This window comes from Bombus pascuorum, chromosome 1, assembly GCF_905332965.1.
Source record: "Bombus pascuorum chromosome 1, iyBomPasc1.1, whole genome shotgun sequence".
Taxonomy (NCBI): Eukaryota; Metazoa; Arthropoda; class Insecta; order Hymenoptera; family Apidae; genus Bombus; species Bombus pascuorum.
In genome coordinates, this window is record NC_083488.1 from 4,829,536 (window position 1) to 4,850,059 (window position 20,524).

At 26.1% G+C, this 20,524-nt stretch overlaps 5 protein-coding genes across 8 annotated transcripts; 2 read left to right on the plus strand and 3 right to left on the minus strand.

Moving 5' to 3' along the window:
• Positions 1–86: 86 nt before the first annotated feature.
• On the minus strand, positions 87–2,081 carry LOC132913435 (COP9 signalosome complex subunit 5). 4 transcript variants are annotated; one of them, XM_060971811.1, is made up of 5 exons: positions 2,063–2,081; positions 1,312–1,491; positions 990–1,224; positions 721–915; positions 87–645 (listed from the first exon to the last, which is right to left on the minus strand). In XM_060971811.1, exons 2-5 carry the CDS (start codon positions 1,461–1,463, stop codon positions 193–195), a joined length of 1,035 nt encoding a protein of 344 aa, XP_060827794.1. In that variant the 5' UTR covers positions 1,464–1,491; positions 2,063–2,081; the 3' UTR covers positions 87–192. The 4 variants fall into 4 exon arrangements, with proteins under 4 accessions (XP_060827794.1, XP_060827785.1, XP_060827776.1 ...); XM_060971802.1 differs by lacking the exon at positions 2,063–2,081 and adding an exon at positions 1,865–1,987; XM_060971793.1 differs by lacking the exon at positions 2,063–2,081 and adding an exon at positions 1,806–1,964.
• A 257-nt stretch (positions 2,082–2,338) lies between these two features.
• On the minus strand, positions 2,339–15,535 carry LOC132913054 (transcription factor IIIB 90 kDa subunit). Its single transcript, XM_060971001.1, has 15 exons — positions 15,192–15,535; positions 14,732–14,945; positions 14,550–14,634; positions 14,318–14,454; positions 13,944–14,048; positions 4,624–4,773; positions 4,304–4,397; positions 4,093–4,225; positions 3,923–4,016; positions 3,682–3,837; positions 3,519–3,604; positions 3,223–3,460; positions 2,959–3,133; positions 2,696–2,874; positions 2,339–2,623 (listed from the first exon to the last, which is right to left on the minus strand). The coding sequence occupies exons 2-15, from the start codon at positions 14,943–14,945 to the stop codon at positions 2,490–2,492; spliced, it is 1,980 nt and encodes a 659-aa protein (XP_060826984.1). The 5' UTR covers positions 15,192–15,535; the 3' UTR covers positions 2,339–2,489.
• LOC132913218 (BTB/POZ domain-containing protein 6-B) lies at positions 5,729–13,777 on the plus strand. Its single transcript, XM_060971360.1, has 7 exons — positions 5,729–5,994; positions 7,801–8,082; positions 8,182–8,329; positions 8,397–8,613; positions 10,066–10,252; positions 10,316–10,494; positions 10,613–13,777. The coding sequence occupies exons 1-7, from the start codon at positions 5,898–5,900 to the stop codon at positions 11,075–11,077; spliced, it is 1,575 nt and encodes a 524-aa protein (XP_060827343.1). The 5' UTR covers positions 5,729–5,897; the 3' UTR covers positions 11,078–13,777.
• Positions 15,536–15,657: 122 nt separating the features above from the next.
• On the plus strand, positions 15,658–19,321 carry LOC132913288 (tubulin gamma-2 chain). The gene is made up of 9 exons (XM_060971521.1): positions 15,658–16,153; positions 16,452–16,654; positions 16,768–16,914; positions 16,979–17,115; positions 17,205–17,399; positions 17,487–17,598; positions 17,736–17,867; positions 17,933–18,115; positions 18,255–19,321. Exons 1-9 carry the CDS (start codon positions 16,105–16,107, stop codon positions 18,456–18,458), a joined length of 1,362 nt encoding a protein of 453 aa, XP_060827504.1. The 5' UTR covers positions 15,658–16,104; the 3' UTR covers positions 18,459–19,321.
• Positions 18,653–20,200, minus strand: LOC132913480 (tRNA (adenine(58)-N(1))-methyltransferase catalytic subunit TRMT61A). Its single transcript, XM_060971884.1, has 4 exons — positions 19,767–20,200; positions 19,329–19,601; positions 19,035–19,204; positions 18,653–18,814 (listed from the first exon to the last, which is right to left on the minus strand). Exons 1-4 carry the CDS (start codon positions 20,119–20,121, stop codon positions 18,653–18,655), a joined length of 960 nt encoding a protein of 319 aa, XP_060827867.1. The 5' UTR covers positions 20,122–20,200.
• Positions 20,201–20,524: the final 324 nt, after the last annotated feature.

A 20,524-nucleotide genomic window follows, 5' to 3' on the forward strand; every position in this document is an offset into this window, starting at 1 on the left:
CAATTTTTGCTGATTATCTTATGCAAGAATAATTTCAATATGTATATTAAGATAATTATGATCGTGGTAAAAATATAAAGACAAACTTATTTTTTATTATATTTTAATCAAAAATGTTCCTTATATTAATTACAACTTACGTAGATTATAATCATTCTTTTTATTGTAATTATTACACGTTATATATACGTTTTACTGTTGCTGAGACTCAATAGGATTACACCCAACTTGATTAAATAATCTGTCCTTAATTATTTGTGCCATTAATCCATGAATAATTTCAATAGTAGTCTTACAACTGTCTCTTGTTGCCTTCATTAATTTTTCTACAGTACTGCGATCATGAGGATCCGTTCCACCCAAAATAAATCCTCTTCCAAGTGCAACCTCTGACTGCTCAAGTTTATCCGATAAATCAAATATTTGCCCAGTAGTGTAATCAGCATTTGTTAGAAGACTAGAGGAACTTAAAGTATTCACCCAGTATTTATTCCACAAAGAATCTAATAATCTTCTATCTAATGATGATTTAAAATAAGAAACTTCTAAAGAATAATATTGTTTGCAGTGAACTCCAAAATCTTCAATCTTATTTAATGGTATTGTTTGATACTCCGATGGTTCTTCATTTGCTGGTTTATATCCCTTTTTATATCAAATATTTTTTTCATTATTTATTATTTCTTTTATGTATTATAAATATTAGCAAATATATACCACCTTTGGATATGTTCTAAATGCACCCAAACAAACTTTGCCAGCAGATATTGTTCTCACAGGATCAATTACTATAGCAACAAATGGTTCCTGAAAATTTTGATTGAGCATTTGTGTAGATACATCAATACCCGATAACCAACATCCATAGCCAGGATGACTATGGTACCATCCAATAGCATTTTCTTGTCTCCCAACCTTAATAAATTAGAAAATAAATATTACATTATAGGCAGTTGTTACATGTTATATCTGTAATAATTAAGAAGTACTTGTTTAGCTGCTTCTATATATGCTGTCATATATTCATAAGCTTGTGCTTGAGCGTTAACTCTTGTTTCTGTGCCTTCTACAGGTAATGCAAAAGAATCCATAACAATCATTGTATTTGCTGCAACTTTTCCAAGCAAAAGACCCATTACTTCTAAAGTTCCTCCAGAACGAGCATGCATAACCATTTTTAATAATGCTAATGCAGAGATTTTTATATCTTTGAAAAAATGAGGACTGAAATATGATCAAGAAAGTGTGGTTGGAAATGAGATCATAAAAATATATCTTAATATTGATACGAATATTTAAAAAATAACATACTCCTTTTCCCATGGTTTTGCAGCTAATATATCTTGTTGTTCTTTACGATCATACCTATAAATCTCATCAACAGTGCTAATTGTTTCAATATTATTTGACATTTCCCATGTTTTTTTGGCAATTGTACTTTGGTCGGAAGAAGTGCTTGCCATATTTAATTTATATTCAACAGCTAAAGTTCTAAAATAAATACAGAAATTATAAATTAGACTTATCATACGTATTTTGTCATGTTCTTTCTCAATATTATATTTGAATGTATACATATATCATTATTTAATGTGAAGAAGACCTTTTCCAACTATAATCAAAACAATTGTTAATTATGAAAAAATAAATAAAATTATTCTAGTGATCATATATTAAATGACAAATATTTTATGAAACAGTATATAAATCTTAAATCACTGCATAAATCTGATTTTTTACATAATTCAAATATGAGAATGTACTCTGTGACTCTTTAATACAAGTATATATATTTGATAAATTACGTTTATAAGCCTTTACTAAACCGTCTAATACGAAAATTAAAAATAATTCAAAATCATACTCCTATACTTCTATCACAACACTTTGAATTACTACGTCATATGCTTGTTTCGAATTGAACAATACTATAATATAATAAATGATAGACCACCATCACGTCTTTCAATACATCGATTTATTAACGCCATCTATCGATAAAATTTTCATTATTCTATTTTTCGGTAAGTATTAATTGAATATTTTATGTTATATACGATACCAAATATTATAGTTTATGTAATATGATGATCTTTTTCCTACTCACAGGGAAAGATTTTAACCTATCTTGTTTATTATTACTCTGATACTATGTATCTCCAATATGCGTGTAAGGAAAATATTAAGTATAAATATACCAAGAAATAGACTGCAAAGTTTAGTTTACAATTAACTCCAAAGTATTAACATAGAAAAAGGTATTATAGAGATAAATTTTGTTTTATAAATGTAGCGTGACGCAGTTAATTTTAAATTATTATAAATTATAAATTAAGAATTATAAATTAAAAATAGTAAATGCTTTATTTTACATTATATACCGCAGTCTTTTTACTAAATCCTAGTAGATGGTATTGTAATAAATAAATAATGATTTCATAAACGTTAAACTCATCTTTAAGACCTTAATATTAACTCGGTAAATATAATTAATAATCTTCTTCATCATATCCATATCCAAAGTCATTGTCATCTTCTGATCCATGATGTCCAAGCATTTCTCCAACAGTCATTTCTGTGGGATCAGCTTCAACATCCTCATCAACATAATCATCGGTCTCATCTGTTTTGTAAAGAGAAGTATAATTAATTTAATCAAGCAAAAGAAATTTTACATGAGTGGAAATTAACTTACCCATATCACAAGAGGTATCCAGTTTTGGAAGTATAGATTCGGTTGTATTAGTTTCTATTTCAACTGGCATTTGCACTTCTTTTTTTGTTTTTTGAATTTGAGGTTTATCTAAATGAGGTTTCTTTACTACTGGTGCAATTGGCTTATCTTTGATTCTTGATGAGTTAGAAATATTAGATCTACAAATATAAACATTGATATTTATTGTAGAGATATGTTTCTTGTAGAGAATAAAAAAATAACAAAAAATATTATATACTAACATTTTATTAGAACTTGACGAAGTATTCATTTCTTTCGTCGGTGATTGAACTGGCTCTTCGATCTTTTGTTGTTCTTTGGTTGAATTATTTAAACTAACGTTTAAACTTTTCAGTACTTCATAATTAATTTTCGATGATATTTTCTTCTCTTGCAACATTTTTTCAATTGCTTCGCCTAATAAAATTATAAAATGAACATAATAAACTGTAACAATTGATAAAAAATTAATATTATAGAATTTGTAGTAAATATTATAACATTACCTGCAGTATTTGCAGGTACTTGATTTTTATTACGTTTAGTAGTCCGCCGTCGTTTCTTCTCAGGTTTACCTTCTTCTTTTTCTTTCTGTCGTTTTTCTTCTTTTTCTTTTTGCTGATTTAAATACTCAGCATTTACTTTATTCCATAAATTGTGTTTGAATTGTGCTTCTTTTTCTGACATAATATAACTATCTAACTCTTCGTCATCTAGATCAGCAACATCAATCTCTCCAGTATCCTTAAGTAGAAAACATTAATGAATAACAGTTGTTTTGATTAAAATTAATTTTACTTACATTTTCAAAATTTGTGTTTACTGATTCTTTTGTTTCATTTTCTCGATCATTTGTTGATATCAATCCCATAGAAGCAATATTAGGTCCTTTAAACAATTAGGCGTGTTATAAATTTTATAATATAACATTATAATAAAATTTAAGAAACTGTTTAAATCCTTGCCTAATCCAGTAATTAATCGATCGTTTATGTTATTCGTTTCGGAATCTTGAAAATCACTGTCAGGGTCATCTACATTGTTTCCAACGTAATGTTTAATTACATCTAAATTACTTTCCCTTATAAATCTATCAGTATCTGCTCTTTCTATAGAAGCAGCTGGAAATTAATATTTTATGTTTTTTTTTTCTATAATAAAAACAATATAATAATTCAACAATTTTTTAATTATTATTACAATTACCATCTTTGAGCTTTTTCATTTTTCCTAATCTGTGTTCTTCTAATTGTTTGTCAATTTCAGCTTGCAATTCATTTATTTCTGTATCTATATTTAACTAAGAAAAAACAACAAATTATGCATAATTAATTATGTAGATATACGATATATGATAAAATAAAAATATTCTATACCTTTTGTAATCGTTCTCTGTCTTTTTTTCGTGCTGCTTTGAAAGCTGGAGGATCCTGTTCTTCTTCCAAATCGACCGTCATGAATTCTTCAAGAGTCAATGCGCTTGAAGGTGTATCACCAAATTCTATAAGCCTATAGACGTTAATGTATAAAAATTTGTTATCAATTTTTACGTTTATTTAGAAAAAAACTTATTTGAATACTTTTTACCTCTTGCGTAATGTCGATTCATGCACTTTTACAATTTTAATAATATCCGCCGGTGACCTATTGAACTCGTGTAATCGAGCAGCCATCAGCAAAGCTAAAGTAACAGCAATATTTGTTTAATATCGATTTAATTTCAATGATCTTTTTTTTAATTATATTTAATGATACAATTTTGACTTTTTAAGTGTTTAGGTGAATTTGTAACAAACGTTAATGCAAGCATTATATGCAAAATTTTAAAATGTATTAATTAAAACTTAAGTATTATTATTAAAATTAAATAAAATCTAGATTACGAATAAATGAAACTTTTCTAATACCAGCGCCACATAATCCTGATGGTCTACGACCGCTGTGAATACTATCTCTTTTCATTCTTTGAACTACTCGTAAAGCCGTCATTGATACTTCGTGAGTTTTTTCGCCAAACTCCAGCTTATTTGCAAATCTCATAATATATAGACATGGATCTATAAAGAAAAATAATGTCAACAATGTGTTAAATTTAAAAATTCATCATATATTAACAAATTCATTTTATTAGTTTATTAACATAGTATATTATATTAACATAATTGCCAAGAATTTCCTTTTTATAATATATAATACACTTTTATGTTATTCTTACTTAAACGTAAAAGGTAAAATAATAAAAAGAATAAAATATATAGTAATTCTTAAAGTTTATAGTATAGTAATTCTTGAAGTATTTAATATTTATTCCATTAGATTACATTTGTATTGTACGCTATTGTTTGTAAGTGGACATCAATTGCGAAATATACATGGTGTTCACTTTAATGTTCCGCACAATTTTCAAATTGTTCGCAGTAATATAATAAAAAGATTATTAAGTAAACTTTATTTCTGTTAAATGGATAATATATTATGCTGAATGGATAACGTATTAAAATAAAATGTATTTTTTTTTCTCTTTAGTCTTGATCATATTGATCTTGTTGATCATATTACACTAAAAAAGGGATTTATTTTAATATTCATCATCCTTATATCTTGTTCATTCATTATAAATAAATTATAGTTAACATTTTTTATTATAATACTATCTTGGTAACTGGTCACGAATCGGTACTGAACCTGACCAATTAACAAGGGAGGAGTTTACACCATCAATAATTATGCTTGAATGTGAAATAGATAAAAATATAGAGCAAGATAATAATACTTGGTACTCAATTCCAGATGTTTTATACAAGACAATTGAATATCGAAACTCCGGTAAGCAAAATGAGAGAAATATATGTACGTAACACCGGAATTACGCTCCATGAAGATACTTTCAAGAAATGGTGAGGATGGTGATGGCCAGTTAGCAAGACAGTACATAATCACAAAACAGATGAAAAATCATACGTTAGAGCGAACACCCTGTATACACATACTGCGCAGATTGAAGTTTGCGTTTTTGATGAACACCAGATATATGGACGCGCGTGCCCTAAGTTTCCTATCGACCGATGTACGGAACTATCTAACCAGCGCCCGTCTGACATGGCGCCCATGTAAATGAAATCCAAAATCGTTCCGTGTTGCAATTGAAGAGAAAACGGGCAATCAAGTTTAAAAAGTGAAAATGGCGATGTCAAATCTTTACTCGAAAATATCAACGAAGCCAATGAAACGGTTCCAGGACAACGTCACAGTCAAACAGACTAATCCATGGTTAAACGGTGAGAGATTATTACAGATATAAATAAACATAATATGCACCTTAAATATATACTGTCCATGCATTTATTAAAGTGAATTATAGAAATAAGAATAAATGAAATTGTTTTTATTCTGTTTAGCTATATTCGAGTAATGTTGTATCATTTCCATAATGTTTATTTTCATTTTGAAACACATAATGATATTTTAACATTTTAATTAATTTACCTTGAGCTTTGAAATATTTTATTTGGAAATGTATTCTTTAAAAATAATTTCGATCAATTAGGAATTATGAATGATAGACGAAATAGTAAATATGATATTTTACAAAGTAGTATATAACACGAAACTGCGTGACACACAGACTTCAAATATACAATATTATAGTGTTAAACTATTTTACGTAATTTCATTTAAATCTTATGATTCTTCATAAAAAGCGTCTATTACGATAAATGTTCGATGAATCAGAGAATGTTGAATCAAATAGAATAATATTGTACATATTTTTAACGTTTAATTTTGATCATATTTTTCGTATTATTCATATGATATTAAAACATAAAAATTAAAATTAGAAAAATTTATAAATCGATAATAGCGTTATAATACTTATTAACCTATGTTTTATTTTAAACCAAATATATATTTTAAAAATTTCGAACTAATTGTGACTTTTCTGTTTTAAATAATTTCTATTATTATATTGTTATAAAGTCTTCTGATCATTTTATGTAATAAATAAATTTTTTGTAATAACTAAAGATACATCCAATTTAACAAAAATTTGAAATCATGCAAAGAGTATATTAACCCTACAATATGTATGTATACATACATTCATATGAATTTATTTGACATACGTATCACGTGCACCACAAAATTTCTACGAAATTATACGAATAAAACCGGAACAAACCGAATTTAATATCATTCGAAGTCTTTATACCTATAGATGAATTTTCCTTAAGTGTATAGTGTATATTACATACACATAAGTGTATATTTATGTTCGTGATGTTTGAATATGAGAGGTGGTCTTTAAAGCTACAGTGGTAGCAAATATTTACTATGTTATGATAGAAGTAAAAGATTCTATTTAAAATTATTCTCAAAACTGTGGAATAATGTACACTAACGGTAAAAATTTGATGATTTTGCTTTGCATTCGTTTTAATTGAACCGTCGCTAAAAGGTGATAGATTATACAACATCTTAAAGAGATAGTAAATAAAAATAATGGATACGAAAACAAACTTTGATTAATTGTAAGAAGAATAATCTAATTTAGAGATCTTAAACCTTATTACAGTTATTGTCTTGCATAACCTCTATTAGTAATGAAAAATATTTTTTGTTGATAAAGTTATACAATCGGTAATATCAATTTTCGATATATTCTAGCTTAATATAATTAATATATTTATATAAAGGTATTATCTATTAATTGTACTGTTAATGAATTAATGAAAATTAATATAGAATAGTATAACTTTTTGTAACTTAATTATTGTTACTTTGACATATGCTTAATGTTTGTTATAATTAATTTTGATATAATATTTACTCATCCATTTTTAAGTTTAATCTTCATGTAATAATATTAAAAATGATAAATAAAAGAGTAATATTTAAACATACTTTATTCCATTAAATCCATTAAGTGTTTTTATATAATATTCTGTATGCTAAATTGTTTTGACATAATAAGATAATAATTTTGCCTACATATGTTGTTTGATAACAAAAAAAAAAACAAATACTGGATAGAAATGAATTTCACCTAACCTAAACCTAACATATTGATATTATATATGTTTTAGCGGAATCACTGATTCCTGTATCAGATTCACCACCTACTGTAAGCCCATTATCTTCTTCCATTGTATTACAACGTGAAGGAACGATAAACCAGCCACTTAGTGCACCTGCTTCACCTTTGTCTTCCTTATCATCCCCTTTAACTCAATTGAATTTGTCATCACCTGAAGACTGTACACAAGATCCTAATTGGCAGGCAACAAAACCTACAGTTCGTGAACGAAATGCTGCCATGTTTAACAATCATTTAATGGCTGATATTATATTTATTGTTGGCAGCCCAGGTAATTAATCATAAAGTCATTTAGTACTTGAACAAGCAGTAAAAATAATTTAATGTATTAAATACATTAAATAATAATATATTTGATTGCTCAATGTAGGTCACATACAAACTATACCAGCACATAAGTATGTATTGGCCACTGGTAGTTCTGTATTTTATGCCATGTTTTATGGTGGTCTAGCAGAGAATAAAAGAGATATAGAAGTACCAGATGTAGAGCCTGCTGCTTTTCTTGCTCTATTAAGGTAAATGTTTTAAACTTCATGAAGACATCTTAAATTATTCACTGCTTATTTTATTATCTTTCCTCAGGTATATGTACTGTGACGAAGTACAATTAGAAGCCGACACAGTGTTAGCAACACTCTATGTTGCTAAAAAATATATAGTCCCTCATTTAGCAAGAGCATGTGTTAATTATTTAGAAACAAGTTTAACAGCAAAGAATGCATGTTTACTTTTAAGTCAATCTCGTTTGTTCGAAGAACCAGATCTTATGCAACGTTGCTGGGAAGTTATAGATGCTCAAGTAAGTTTAAATAAAAGAATGTTGAAGTCTCTTACTTTTAATGATAATTTAAATGTAACGTTAAAGAGTAAATCAAACTCTTCAAACTGTTTGGATAACAAACTACATGATTCCGAACAGCAATTTATTCAGAAAACTACAAAAACTAATAATTATGGAAATATAAAAAATGGACTATCAGTAGTATCTCATTGCTTCAGTTTATCTGAGAACAATTGTTGTTCTAAACTTAACAACAAAAAATTATCGTTTTCATTATTTCGAACTCGAAGTGAACCTTATTTTGCAGATAATAAGTTAGAAATTGAAGTAACACAAAATGTAACTTATGAAGATAACTTTATAGAAGAATATGAACACAACAGAAATGATTATAATGATTTTTCTAAAATAACATGTAATATTAGTCCAATAATTACTTAAAGAATTTATAACATTTATTCTGTATATTAAAAAGTTCAAGATATATAGAATTGCTTATCCCTTTTTTAATTAAATTGAGTGAATATTTGAAAGACTGATTAACAAAAAGCTATAAAAATATATTTTTTTAATTTTTAAAATACGTTTTTAATCAAAATTCGTCTGAACTCCATTATAAAAATTTCATTCATTAATTATTAAAGATAATATTACGAAAGATTAAATACATAATAAGCAATTTTATAAAGTATGAAAATAAAATAGTCCAACAACATTTTTTTGTAATATTATATACTATATCTTACTTGTTTAATTAATTTTTTATGTACATATATAACTATTACACTAGTATTCATAAAATATTTAATTGTAATAAATTATATCATCATTAAATTAAATGTTTTTCAAAAAATTATAAAATTAGTTTCCTAATAAAAATATTATGTTTAATATATATATTTAGAACAGATTTTTAAAAATTTGTTTCTACTTTTAAATTGTATCCTGTATCATATAATAAACATTTTTTTTAGTAAATATAGCGAATATCAATGTTAACAAAGGATTAAGTTTTAACTAAATCATTGAAATTAGTTCTATATTTATATTTTCTTATATTTTACATATACTAATTATATTTGATAATATTCTTAATATTTTTTAAATAATTCTTAAAATTTTAAAAATACTTTTAAATTTAGAAAAACACAAATATACTTTCTGGATATTTCGGATATAAGATTGATATATGTACATATGCATCATGCAGAAGCCAAACTGATTAATAACATCAAGGGTAATCACCTAATTTTTAAAAAATTAAACTCTAATCATATATTTTAATGCTAAAATTAAGTATTTTTCAGAAAACAGAGTTGATCACTTTGGCTTCTAAGTAATTCATGCAATATACATAAAATCAATGAAAATATATTCCTAAGAAATATATCCTTTTTTTAATAATTAAATTTTCGTCAAAAGATATATATTTTTACTAAATTTATATATATATAATTGAATGTAACACAGGCAGAAATGGCGCTAAGATCAGATGGTTTTGTGGATATTGATATCCACACTCTTGAATCAGTGCTTTCTCGAGAAACATTGAACTGTAAAGAGATACATATATGGGATGCTGCATTAAGATGGGCTACTGCAGAATGTATTCGGCAAGAACTTGAACCTTCATCAGCAAATCAAAGACGACTATTAGGTAAATATCTAAATTAAAATTTTAAATCAAAAACTAGTATCACTAGTGCTTTTTTCATTCTAGGATCTGCTTTATATTTAATTAGACTTCCTGCTATGAATTTGGAAGAATTTGCCAATAGTGCTGCTCAGACTGGAATCTTAACACAACAAGAAACAATTGATGTTTTTTTGCATTTCACTGCTAGTAATAAACCTCAACTTTGCTTCCCTACCAAACCTCGACAAGGTTTAAAAACTCAAGTAAGTACTATAAAACAAAATCATTTATTTAGGTTTAATGTAAGACAACTATTCATAATAGCTTGCATAAGTTATATATAGAGTAATAGAACTAACATTTCTTATGCTTTATTTGCAGGTGTGTCATAGGTTTCAGTCATGTGCATATAGATCAAACCAGTGGCGCTACAGAGGCAGATGTGACTCAATTCAATTTAGCGTCGATAAAAGAATATTTGTTGTTGGTTTCGGACTTTATGGAAGTTCATCTGGTGCTGCAGATTATAATGTTAGAATTGAACTTAAAAGATTGGGATGTGTTTTATCTGAAAATAGTACGAAATTTTTTTCGGATGGCTCGAGTAGTACGTTTCATGTATATTTTGAGAATCCAATCCAAATCGAGCCAGAATGCTTTTATACAGCTAGTGTAATATTAGACGGAGGCGAGCTAAGTTACTTCGGTCAAGAAGGAATGTCAGAGATAACAGTTGGTAATGTAAATTTTCAATTTCAATGCAGTTCAGAAAGTACGAATGGTACTGGTGTACAAGGAGGGCAAATACCCGAATTAATTTTTTATGGACCACCAGTAGATGACTGATGGAAATTTACCACAGAAATAATGGTTTAACTGCTGGTCTCTAAAAATATGTACCTTGACATTGTTCAAGATTTTGTATAATTGTTTTGAATACTATTTTTAAATCGACGACGAATATTGTGTAATAGATGCACTCTAAACAATATTAAATATTTATATTTTGAATTTAGTATAAAATCATAATGAACAGTTTGCAGGAAACATTATGATTTTATTTCTATCATTATCACTCTATTAATCAAATATAAAAAGAAATGTCTTTGTTTTAATTCAAAGACTTGTATCAAACTTTCTGTTTTATAATACATGGAATATAAATATGAATAATTTCATAAAAATTTATTTTCGTAAAATAAAAGTCAAATATGTATATAAAAACTATTATTTGCTTTTATATTAAATAATAAGACAGTATTAAACTAAGGAAATAAATAGATTACTATATTTAAATTAAAATTAAATTTTAAATTTACATTTTTGCAGAAGAGTGTGTCTACTACAACTTTTGATGTATTCATATTTATGCTTTTTTTCTTCCGAAAAAATATTACATTTCTTATATAACTTAAATACTTGAGACATTATTTGTAAATATGCAACAAGTGAAGTATATAAAATACTTGTTAGATTTGAAGAAGAAGAAGAAGATGTAAAAACGATCTTTAAATTGATAGAAAACAATTGAGAAAGTTAATAAGTGCTATTTAAAAGGATTTACTATCTTAAAAATCATTGTTAAATAATAATATAAAGGAATAAGCAAAGATCAATTAATTTTGGAAACTATATTGTTATCTCGACTAATTAATTCTCAATTTAAAAATACTAATATATAAACTATAATTTTTTTTAATTGAAATGCTTTAAAATCTTAAATGAACAATGTACATTATCGTTTTATGGAGGAGAATATACTGTTTTTACTAACATAATAATATTGATTTAATGTTGCATTCATATATCATGTATTTTAAAATATACTATACTTATTGGAAAGCATCATAAGCAATTTTAGAATAGTATTATAATTGAAACTGCCTATACAAAATAATATTTGTTTTTTATTGTAACATTATTATTTTGTTTTTTGTATCATATTCATAAGAAAGGAGATACATTTTACTTTCTTAGATTTATTGATTCTTTAATATATGAAGTTATGTACTGCAAAAAATGATTGCTAAACTATTAGAAGGAATGTTTAAATGTAGATCCTTAAAGCAAAATAGCGTTTTTGTATACAATATAAAAATCACAACAATACTTTACATGTACATTCTACGATATTTTAATCATGTTTATATAATTTTATAATTTACTATAATCTATGTAAAAAGTAGAAAAATATTCTAGTATAGTTTCAAGATAAGGTATATACTAATTATATATAACTATAGCTCTCTTACTTTTTTTATAATAAACATTATATTGTATCCAGTAATGCTATAGAATCTGGCGCCAAAGTCTACATTGCAAAATAGTAAATACTATTTAAAGAAGTACAATGGATTGCAATACCAATAATAATAAAATGTACAAAATAATGCCTTCCTATTACTAGTATGACTGGCTGGTGCCAAAAAAAGGAACAAGTAAATTTTGAGAGCATCTCTGTCTTAAGATTGGCATTAAAAAAGATATTAATTATATCATTAACTTCTAAAACAATATTAAAATATTTAGTGAACAATTTTAGTTTGGATTTAAGTTAGATTAATTTATTATTAATAAATAAGAGATTTAGTTTTGTATTCTCCATTTTAGATACTTGATATTATTTAAAATCAAAAAATTATTTAACATTACAATATAAAATATGAAAAGTGTAATTGAAAATGTCTACACAAGCAATAAATTTAAAGAAATGTAAAAATCTTACATAGAAATAGTCATCTTATATTATACTTTTATGTATTAAATTACTTCAGATTTCTTGATTATTAGTAATATACGGAGTGAATAAAAAACTTGAATACGACTTTAGGAGCATGTAGTATTCAGCAAAAATTTTTAATAAACATGGGTTCAAAAACTATTAATTTCGGAGTTACAAAGTTTTTTGTCAGTAAGATATTATCTTTACATCATATGCTCAATATAACCCCTGTACAATTCAGCATACACTTTAGCATATTTTCTTACAGAAATACATATACGTTTAAAAAGCATTTTCCTTATCTCGTGGTTTTGGATTTTACGGAAGTGAACTTAATATCTTTTGGCAACAAAGCAACTAAACATCTTGTAACTTCGAAATTAACGGTTTTTGACCCATGATTATTAAAAGCTTTTTGCTTATAATGATGAATATTACATGTTTCTAAGGTTTCTATCCTCAGCTTTTACAGTATCCTCAATTTTTCTGTACATCTTGTATACTATAGGGCTAAATTCTGAATTAATATTTCATGCTATTACTATTAAAAAACTGAATGCATGTGAAGACACAAATGTTATATTTAATACTTAGAGATATTTCAAATATGAACAAATTTTTACTATAGTTAATCAAGTATTTAATTTTGTATTTTTTCAAATTTAACATTTAATACAACGATAATGTAAGTAAGAAATCACTGTTTATAATCTTTTTCAGTGGTAATAAATGTAACAATAACTGTTGTTTCTGATAAAAGTACCTTACGAAATAAGAAAATTTATATCTGAAGAATAAAACATGTCAATCTAATTAATTGTAAATCGAACTTTTTTATTTTATTAAAAGTTAAAGATTATGTATGTATCATGTAACATTTAATGATATTTAAAAATTAGTTAATTTATTCTTAAATGAGAGCAAATAAATTGAATACAGGCATAAATTAGAAATAAAAATTTATAACATGCGAATTTATAAAATGCTTACCTACTGAAGGTATATTGATGCAAAGAGCTTGCGTAAACCTCAGATATGTGCGTCCCAATTCATGAACACAAATTTGCAGCACATCACTGATGTCAATAAGCATATCTAAATAATTAGTTAAGTACATACTTAACTTCTGAAAACTTGTCATATATAAGAAACGAAACTTATATTATTATTTATTATAATACTTGCTTTTCAATTTAGAATAGCTTCCGACTTATATCATAAACAAAACTTAAATTTCAATAAGATTTCACACTAAACCAAATACTTTGTATTTATGAAACAGATATAAAGTAGCAAAAATAAATTCAAGAATGATAATTATAAGAAAAATGTTGTTTTTTATTTTATGAAAATATAAAGGATACGTGCAGTGCCTTCTGTACGACAAGTAATATAAACACAAGCTGCATGATTATGTGCTTGCTTCCTCCCACGAGTTAACTGACGATTCAATGCCATTTTATAAAAATTCACAGATGTATCAATGCAATGTTGATTTAATCTAGTAACAAAATAAAATACATATTAAATATTTTTTAAAATATAATAAATGAAATTAATAATTTACTGATTGTATTATAAGAAAAATTTACATACCGTAATTGCATACACAAATGAGTTATTCCTTTTCTTGCATTTTGCAACGTTATTCCTCTTGATTCTTTTCCACTGACGTGATATGCTATGAACATGAAAATGATTAAACCAGACAGATGATGGAAACTAGTAATAAGAAAACAAAGAACATTTAATGTCATATTTATTATAAAATAACGTACCTGCTCCAAATCCTGTAGCTCCACCAGTGCTGTCACTAGCAACAAATTGACCAAGTACCATCATATTCCCAGATGGTGTCTCTTTAAAAGCTACTTCACTAACAATAAGTTGGTCTTCCAACACAAAACCACAATCTGTACAGACAGCATCTCCTCGGGCTGGATCTGTTTCAATATTTGTAGATCCACAATTCCGACACTTATTCGCAGACATCTGTTAAATGACATTATTCAAAAGAAAATCTTTATTATTAAGAATTTAAAACAACATTTCCACATAATTTATGTTATTTATTATGATTCAAAATATGTACAGATCAAGGTGTAAATAAAATATTGAAATTTTATTAATATTTCACTAAATTATGCAAGATACTTAAATAATAAATAAAAGAATTACTTTTAATATATTGAGCAATAAAGAAAAAACAATAATTTTTATATCATACTTTGAAATTACCTTTGTTGTATTATATTCTTTATGTTCAACTTTAAATTACTGAAATGATGACATATCAAGTATTATAGGTTAAATAATTTTATTAAATAATAATGACATAATAACAATGTCACACTTTATTATACCCTGTTTTACACAAAAATATGTAGAATCAGAATAAGTTTAATATTCGTCTGATAAAACAATCTTAATCGAATAGTTTGGAAGCACACGCGTTACTACAAACATGACATAAGGATTAGATTGGATACAAAAAATATGGGGATATATTCACTGCTTTGAATGACTATATACATAGTTTCTTCATTGTACCAATGTGAATGTAATTTTCAAAGTAACATTAACTTTCATGTAATTGTTTTGTTGTATAACATGTCATAAAATTTACAATTATCTTAATAATTTAAATAAAAATAATACGATTTTGATTAGTGTAATGTAAGATCTATTTATTGCGTCCAACCTCTTTAAATATAAAAACCATTATTTCTTTAAAATATAAAACTAACCAAAATAATTAAAAAATATTTTTTTGTCTGTATTGTTTCATTATAATATAAATTCATTCATAATGAAAATTTTCCTTGCATTTTTAAACTGATTGAAGTTTCAAACAGCAAAAAACATTGACATTTAACGCAGCACCATCTATAACTGAATACAACAGTAATAACATTCGGATTCGAATAATATTATTCTGTGTGCATAATTCTATTATCAGCAATCAAAAATATTTTGTAACTGTAAAAATAAACATAATCATATATATATTATTATAATATTCGCGAAGAATAGTTATATTTGTAATATGTGAAGTATCAATCAAATTGAAGGTTCATCGCGCGTAAAATCAAAGCGAAGTAATTATAATAAAGAATTGAATTCTCAATAAGAATTAAATAAGAAATTCAAGATGCCTTGCGAAATGATAACTTTACAACTTGGTCAATGCGGTAATCAAAGTAAGTAACTATGCGATTTATGTCTTTGTTAAAATGTTGTTCTCTATTTTTCTTCTTATTAATTTGTAAATGTAACCAAATAACGTACTTTTAATTACGTATAATTTATTACTTCATTAATATTTTATTAAAATAATCTTTGTTTATCTTTAGTTTTCTACTACAAATATAAAGATTGTAAAATTTATGTACTACGAAAGTAGGAAACCAAATTTCCATTTTGAAAATATATTCATAAGATATATTACGATACTACATTAGCAAAAAAAATAAATAATAAAAGAATTTCAATTTTTAGTTGGATTTGAGTTTTGGAAAAAATTATGCGCTGAACATGGTATTAGTCCAGAAGGTATTTTAAAAGATTATGCAACAGAAGGTACAGACAGAAAAGATGTATTTTTTTATCAATCAGATGATGAACATTATATACCAAGAGCAGTATTATTAGATTTGGAACCCAGAGTAATTCATACAATTATGAATTCTCCTTACTCAAAGGTATTCACTACTATATTTTGTATAAATGTTATAAGTATGTTTAACTTCATGAATTTATATGAATATATTCTTTATTAAAATACATTGTTATTATAAATATTATTTTCCACAAGTTATATAATCCAGAGAATATTTATTTATCAAAACATGGAGGTGGTGCTGGTAATAATTGGGCATCTGGTTATCATCAAGGAGAGAAACTTCAAGAAGAAATATTTGATATTTTAGACAGAGAAGCAGATGGAAGTGATAGTTTAGAGGTATGTGTAGTTATGTTATTTGAATTTATATCATTAATATTGTAATCATTGTGTTAATTTACAGGGGTTTGTTTTGTGTCATTCTATCGCAGGTGGTACTGGTTCAGGTATGGGTTCGTTCATGCTTGAATCCCTCGCAGATAGGTTTCCAAAAAAATTACTTGAAACATATAGCGTTTTTCCAAACCAAGATGAGATAAGGTATGTATTATGCAATAAAACTATATTATAATAATTAAAACAATATTACGTTTTTAATATAAATAAATTAAAAAGAAAATTCTTTTCAGCGATGTAGTCGTACAGCCATACAATTCCTTATTAACTTTAAAAAGATTAACACAATGTGCTGATTGTGTTGTTGTTCTAGACAACACAGCACTTAATAGAATAGCATCAGATAGACTTCATATCCAAAATCCTAGTTTTACACAAATTAATAAACTTGTTTCTACAATAATGTCTGTTAGCACCACCACACTTCGGTAGTATATCATTTATATGTATTTTGCTTAAAAAATTAATATAAAAGATTATAAAGATTTATTTATTTAATTCACATGTAATACTAGATATCCTTCTTATATGAACAATGACTTAGTTGGTTTAATTGCTCCATTAATTCCAACACCACGATTACATTTCCTCATGACTGGTTATACTCCTCTTACTACAGATCAGGAAGTAAGTATACATTTTATGAAATATATAGAGCAATTTCGTTTCTTATTTCAAATTTAAAAATTTTTTAAAAATATACATATTTAATAAAATGTTCTGAAAATATTTTTGTTTAAATTAACTTCTCTTATAATTCACAGGGAGCATCTGTAAGAAAAACTTCTGTATTAGATGTAATGAGACGTTTGCTTCAGCCGAAAAATATGATGGTTTCTACAGCATTAGATAGAAATGCATCTCACTGTTATATATCTATCTTAAATATCATTCAAGTACGTTTCATTAAAAATATTAAGAGTGAAAATAAAAATAAAATCTTATAAATGTAATGTTTTAGGGTGAAGTAGATCCAACCCAAGTTCATAAATCTTTACAAAGAATCAGAGAAAGGAAACTTGCGCAATTTATACCTTGGGGTCCTGCTAGTATACAAGTAGCCCTTTCAAGAAAATCACCATATATTCAAAGTACACATAGAGTATCTGGCTTAATGTTAGCCAATCATACTAACATATCATCAGTAAGTTACAAAAATATCTTCATATTAAACAATACTAAATTATTTTAATTATTAAATTTAGTGCTTTCAGAATTGCTTGATAATTATGTTTACAAACAATTAAAAGCCTTGTTAAATCTGTAATACATATGTATTTCAGTTATTTGACCGTGCCTTACAACAATATGATAAATTACGAAAGCGAGAAGCATTTTTAGAACAATTTCGTAAAGAAAAAATGTTCGAAGATAATTTGGACGAATTGGATAATTCTAGAGAAGTCGTCGAATATTTGGTAAAGGAATATCAGGCAGCCACCCGAGTGGATTATTTATCATGGAACCCCAGCAAAGTAGAAACATAAAATATTCAATAATTTTAATAAGATTATCGTGCATATAAAGAAAAACTTAAGATCTGATTATCACTTGTTATTTTATGTTTTACTTTATTATCACAGATGCTATTTTGAGCAGTATTAAAGTTGTTTTACGAAAATTAAGTTTCAACACTACACATATAGTGAACAGCAATTTTAGAATATTTTGGTACAATTTTTTATTTTAAATCCATTTCTATTTTCCGTACACAAAATGGAGGTAATGTAGCAATTGTAATGAATCCTGTATGACCAGGTAAAGAATGAGCATGTATTCCAGTAAGCAACTTTTTCTCTTCTTTCTCATATTCACTTTGTTGTGCCATATCTTCGTGTATATCCTAAAACATAGTTACCAAAAAAGGTCATATTAATATTTTCAAAACTGATATTTAATATCATTCTAAGTATAAAACATAAACTAAGCTTGTGTCATTTGAGTTATGATATTTATACATATATCTTTTTATAAGAATTGAACGAAAAATAATACTTAATGAAAAGAATCTTTCATTTTACAACACATATATTAATTCTATATATTGCATCTATTATATATACCTCATATTGCAGGTATTCTAAATTCAGTATAGAAAGATTTCTATATTGTACATGTACTTCTCTTTGTAAACATTCGTAGGTATTCAACTCAATGAATCCTTTTGATACTAATTTTGCACAAGTACGTTGAACCTGCTCAATACAAGGAGAAAAAGAACATAGTTTTCCACCTAAACATAAAATAATCAAAAAATCATTTCTTTGTCCTACTGCGTTAATTACTGGTAATTTGTTTATGTAAGTTTGTAGTAACTGACAAACTTAAATAAAATTTTTCACTAAAACAATTTGTACCTGATTTCTTTAAAGTAACTACTGCATGATCTATTGCTAACCATGGATGTGGTAGGTCTAAAAAAATTGCATCTGCTTTTGTTTCTAATTCTTTTCCAAAACCTTCCATACAAACATCTTTATGACTTGAAGTTACAAATTTACTAAGTCCATGTCTTTCAAACTCTGCTTGAGCAATTTTTACACGCTGCTCGTGAAAATCAAATGTATAAAGATGACCGTGAGGGCGAATTGCACGAATAAGAGCATGGGAAAGAGATCCACTTCCAGTACCTAAAACAATAAGATAATAAAACTAAGAGTGTGATAATTATATGAAGTAAATGTAACTTCAAAATGCATTAATAAGTAAAATTCCAATATAAAATATATTGATAAGTTAGTACTTTTAGAATCAAATCAAACAAGTATTCTGAAAATAGTTAATAGTTGTTGAACCTGTTTCAATAATTATGTTTCCTGGTACTAAATCCAACAAGTGTATGATCAGACTTATGTCAGGGCTATATATAATTTGTGTCCTGTGAGGTACTGTCAATGTCCAAAGTTCTGATGTTGGTTGTAAAACATATACCCATCCTTTCGAAAGTTTTTTCATGGTTCCATATTTGTGTCCCACAAGAGAAAATACTCTAAGTGCTCCATATTTTGTTTGAAAAACATTGTCAACCATTTCACCATTTTTATTGGGAATTTTTGCCTTTATTTCTAAAGAATGCATATTGTTATGTCCTAAGTATAAAATGACCACATCTCCTTCTTCAATGAATTCTTTTACTTCATTAAAACTCATTTTAATGAATACAAATTGGATTTATTCGTTAAATAATATTATAGCAATATTCATCTATTTTATATCATAACATTATTAATTTTACATCATAATTATTATTAATTTGTATAAATAACACTTTTTTTATACGTTTTGTAACGTTGTTATTATCATATTACTTTATGTCATTCATAATATTTTATAATATTTTGAATGTCAAATTCAATATTCCACATTTAAGGTTATGTCTCGTAATACACGTGTTCAAAATTTAAATCTCAAACCTTTTAAATTACAGTTATGTTTCAAACTGTTGTACATGCATATATATTACATAGATTAATTGAAATAGGAACTCGTATACACATACATATACACATGTACACATTCTATCATGTTTTTGTCTACTATCTATGACAAGGAA

What these genes read in the sequence shown, in the direction of transcription:
- LOC132913480 (XM_060971884.1), bottom strand. Translation starts at nt 20,121, where the DNA reads ATGAGTTTTAATGAAGTAAAAGAATTCATTGAAGAAGGAGATGTGGTC. An exon ending in AAACATAATTATTGAAACAG is followed by an intron (nt 19,602 to 19,766) that starts GTTCAACAACTA and finishes TTATTGTTTTAG; the next exon opens with GTACTGGAAGTGGATCTCTT. An exon ending in AGTTACTTTAAAGAAATCAG is followed by an intron (nt 19,205 to 19,328) that starts GTACAAATTGTT and finishes TTTTATGTTTAG; the next exon opens with GTGGAAAACTATGTTCTTTT.
- LOC132913288 (XM_060971521.1), top strand. Translation starts at nt 16,105, where the DNA reads ATGCCTTGCGAAATGATAACTTTACAACTTGGTCAATGCGGTAATCAA. An exon ending in ATGGAAGTGATAGTTTAGAG is followed by an intron (nt 16,915 to 16,978) that starts GTATGTGTAGTT and finishes GTTAATTTACAG; the next exon opens with GGGTTTGTTTTGTGTCATTC. An exon ending in CTCTTACTACAGATCAGGAA is followed by an intron (nt 17,599 to 17,735) that starts GTAAGTATACAT and finishes TATAATTCACAG; the next exon opens with GGAGCATCTGTAAGAAAAAC.
- LOC132913435 (XM_060971811.1), bottom strand. Translation starts at nt 1,463, where the DNA reads ATGGCAAGCACTTCTTCCGACCAAAGTACAATTGCCAAAAAAACATGG. An exon ending in GCAAAACCATGGGAAAAGGA is followed by an intron (nt 1,225 to 1,311) that starts GTATGTTATTTT and finishes ATCATATTTCAG; the next exon opens with TCCTCATTTTTTCAAAGATA. An exon ending in ATATAGAAGCAGCTAAACAA is followed by an intron (nt 916 to 989) that starts GTACTTCTTAAT and finishes TAATTTATTAAG; the next exon opens with GTTGGGAGACAAGAAAATGC.
- LOC132913054 (XM_060971001.1), bottom strand. Translation starts at nt 14,945, where the DNA reads ATGTCTGCGAATAAGTGTCGGAATTGTGGATCTACAAATATTGAAACA. An exon ending in ATCAGGATTATGTGGCGCTG is followed by an intron (nt 4,398 to 4,623) that starts GTATTAGAAAAG and finishes CTGTTACTTTAG; the next exon opens with CTTTGCTGATGGCTGCTCGA. An exon ending in GGATACCTCTTGTGATATGG is followed by an intron (nt 2,624 to 2,695) that starts GTAAGTTAATTT and finishes TTTACAAAACAG; the next exon opens with ATGAGACCGATGATTATGTT.
- LOC132913218 (XM_060971360.1), top strand. Translation starts at nt 5,898, where the DNA reads ATGGCGATGTCAAATCTTTACTCGAAAATATCAACGAAGCCAATGAAA. An exon ending in GACTAATCCATGGTTAAACG is followed by an intron (nt 5,995 to 7,800) that starts GTGAGAGATTAT and finishes TATATGTTTTAG; the next exon opens with CGGAATCACTGATTCCTGTA. An exon ending in GACAAGGTTTAAAAACTCAA is followed by an intron (nt 10,495 to 10,612) that starts GTAAGTACTATA and finishes CTTTATTTGCAG; the next exon opens with GTGTGTCATAGGTTTCAGTC.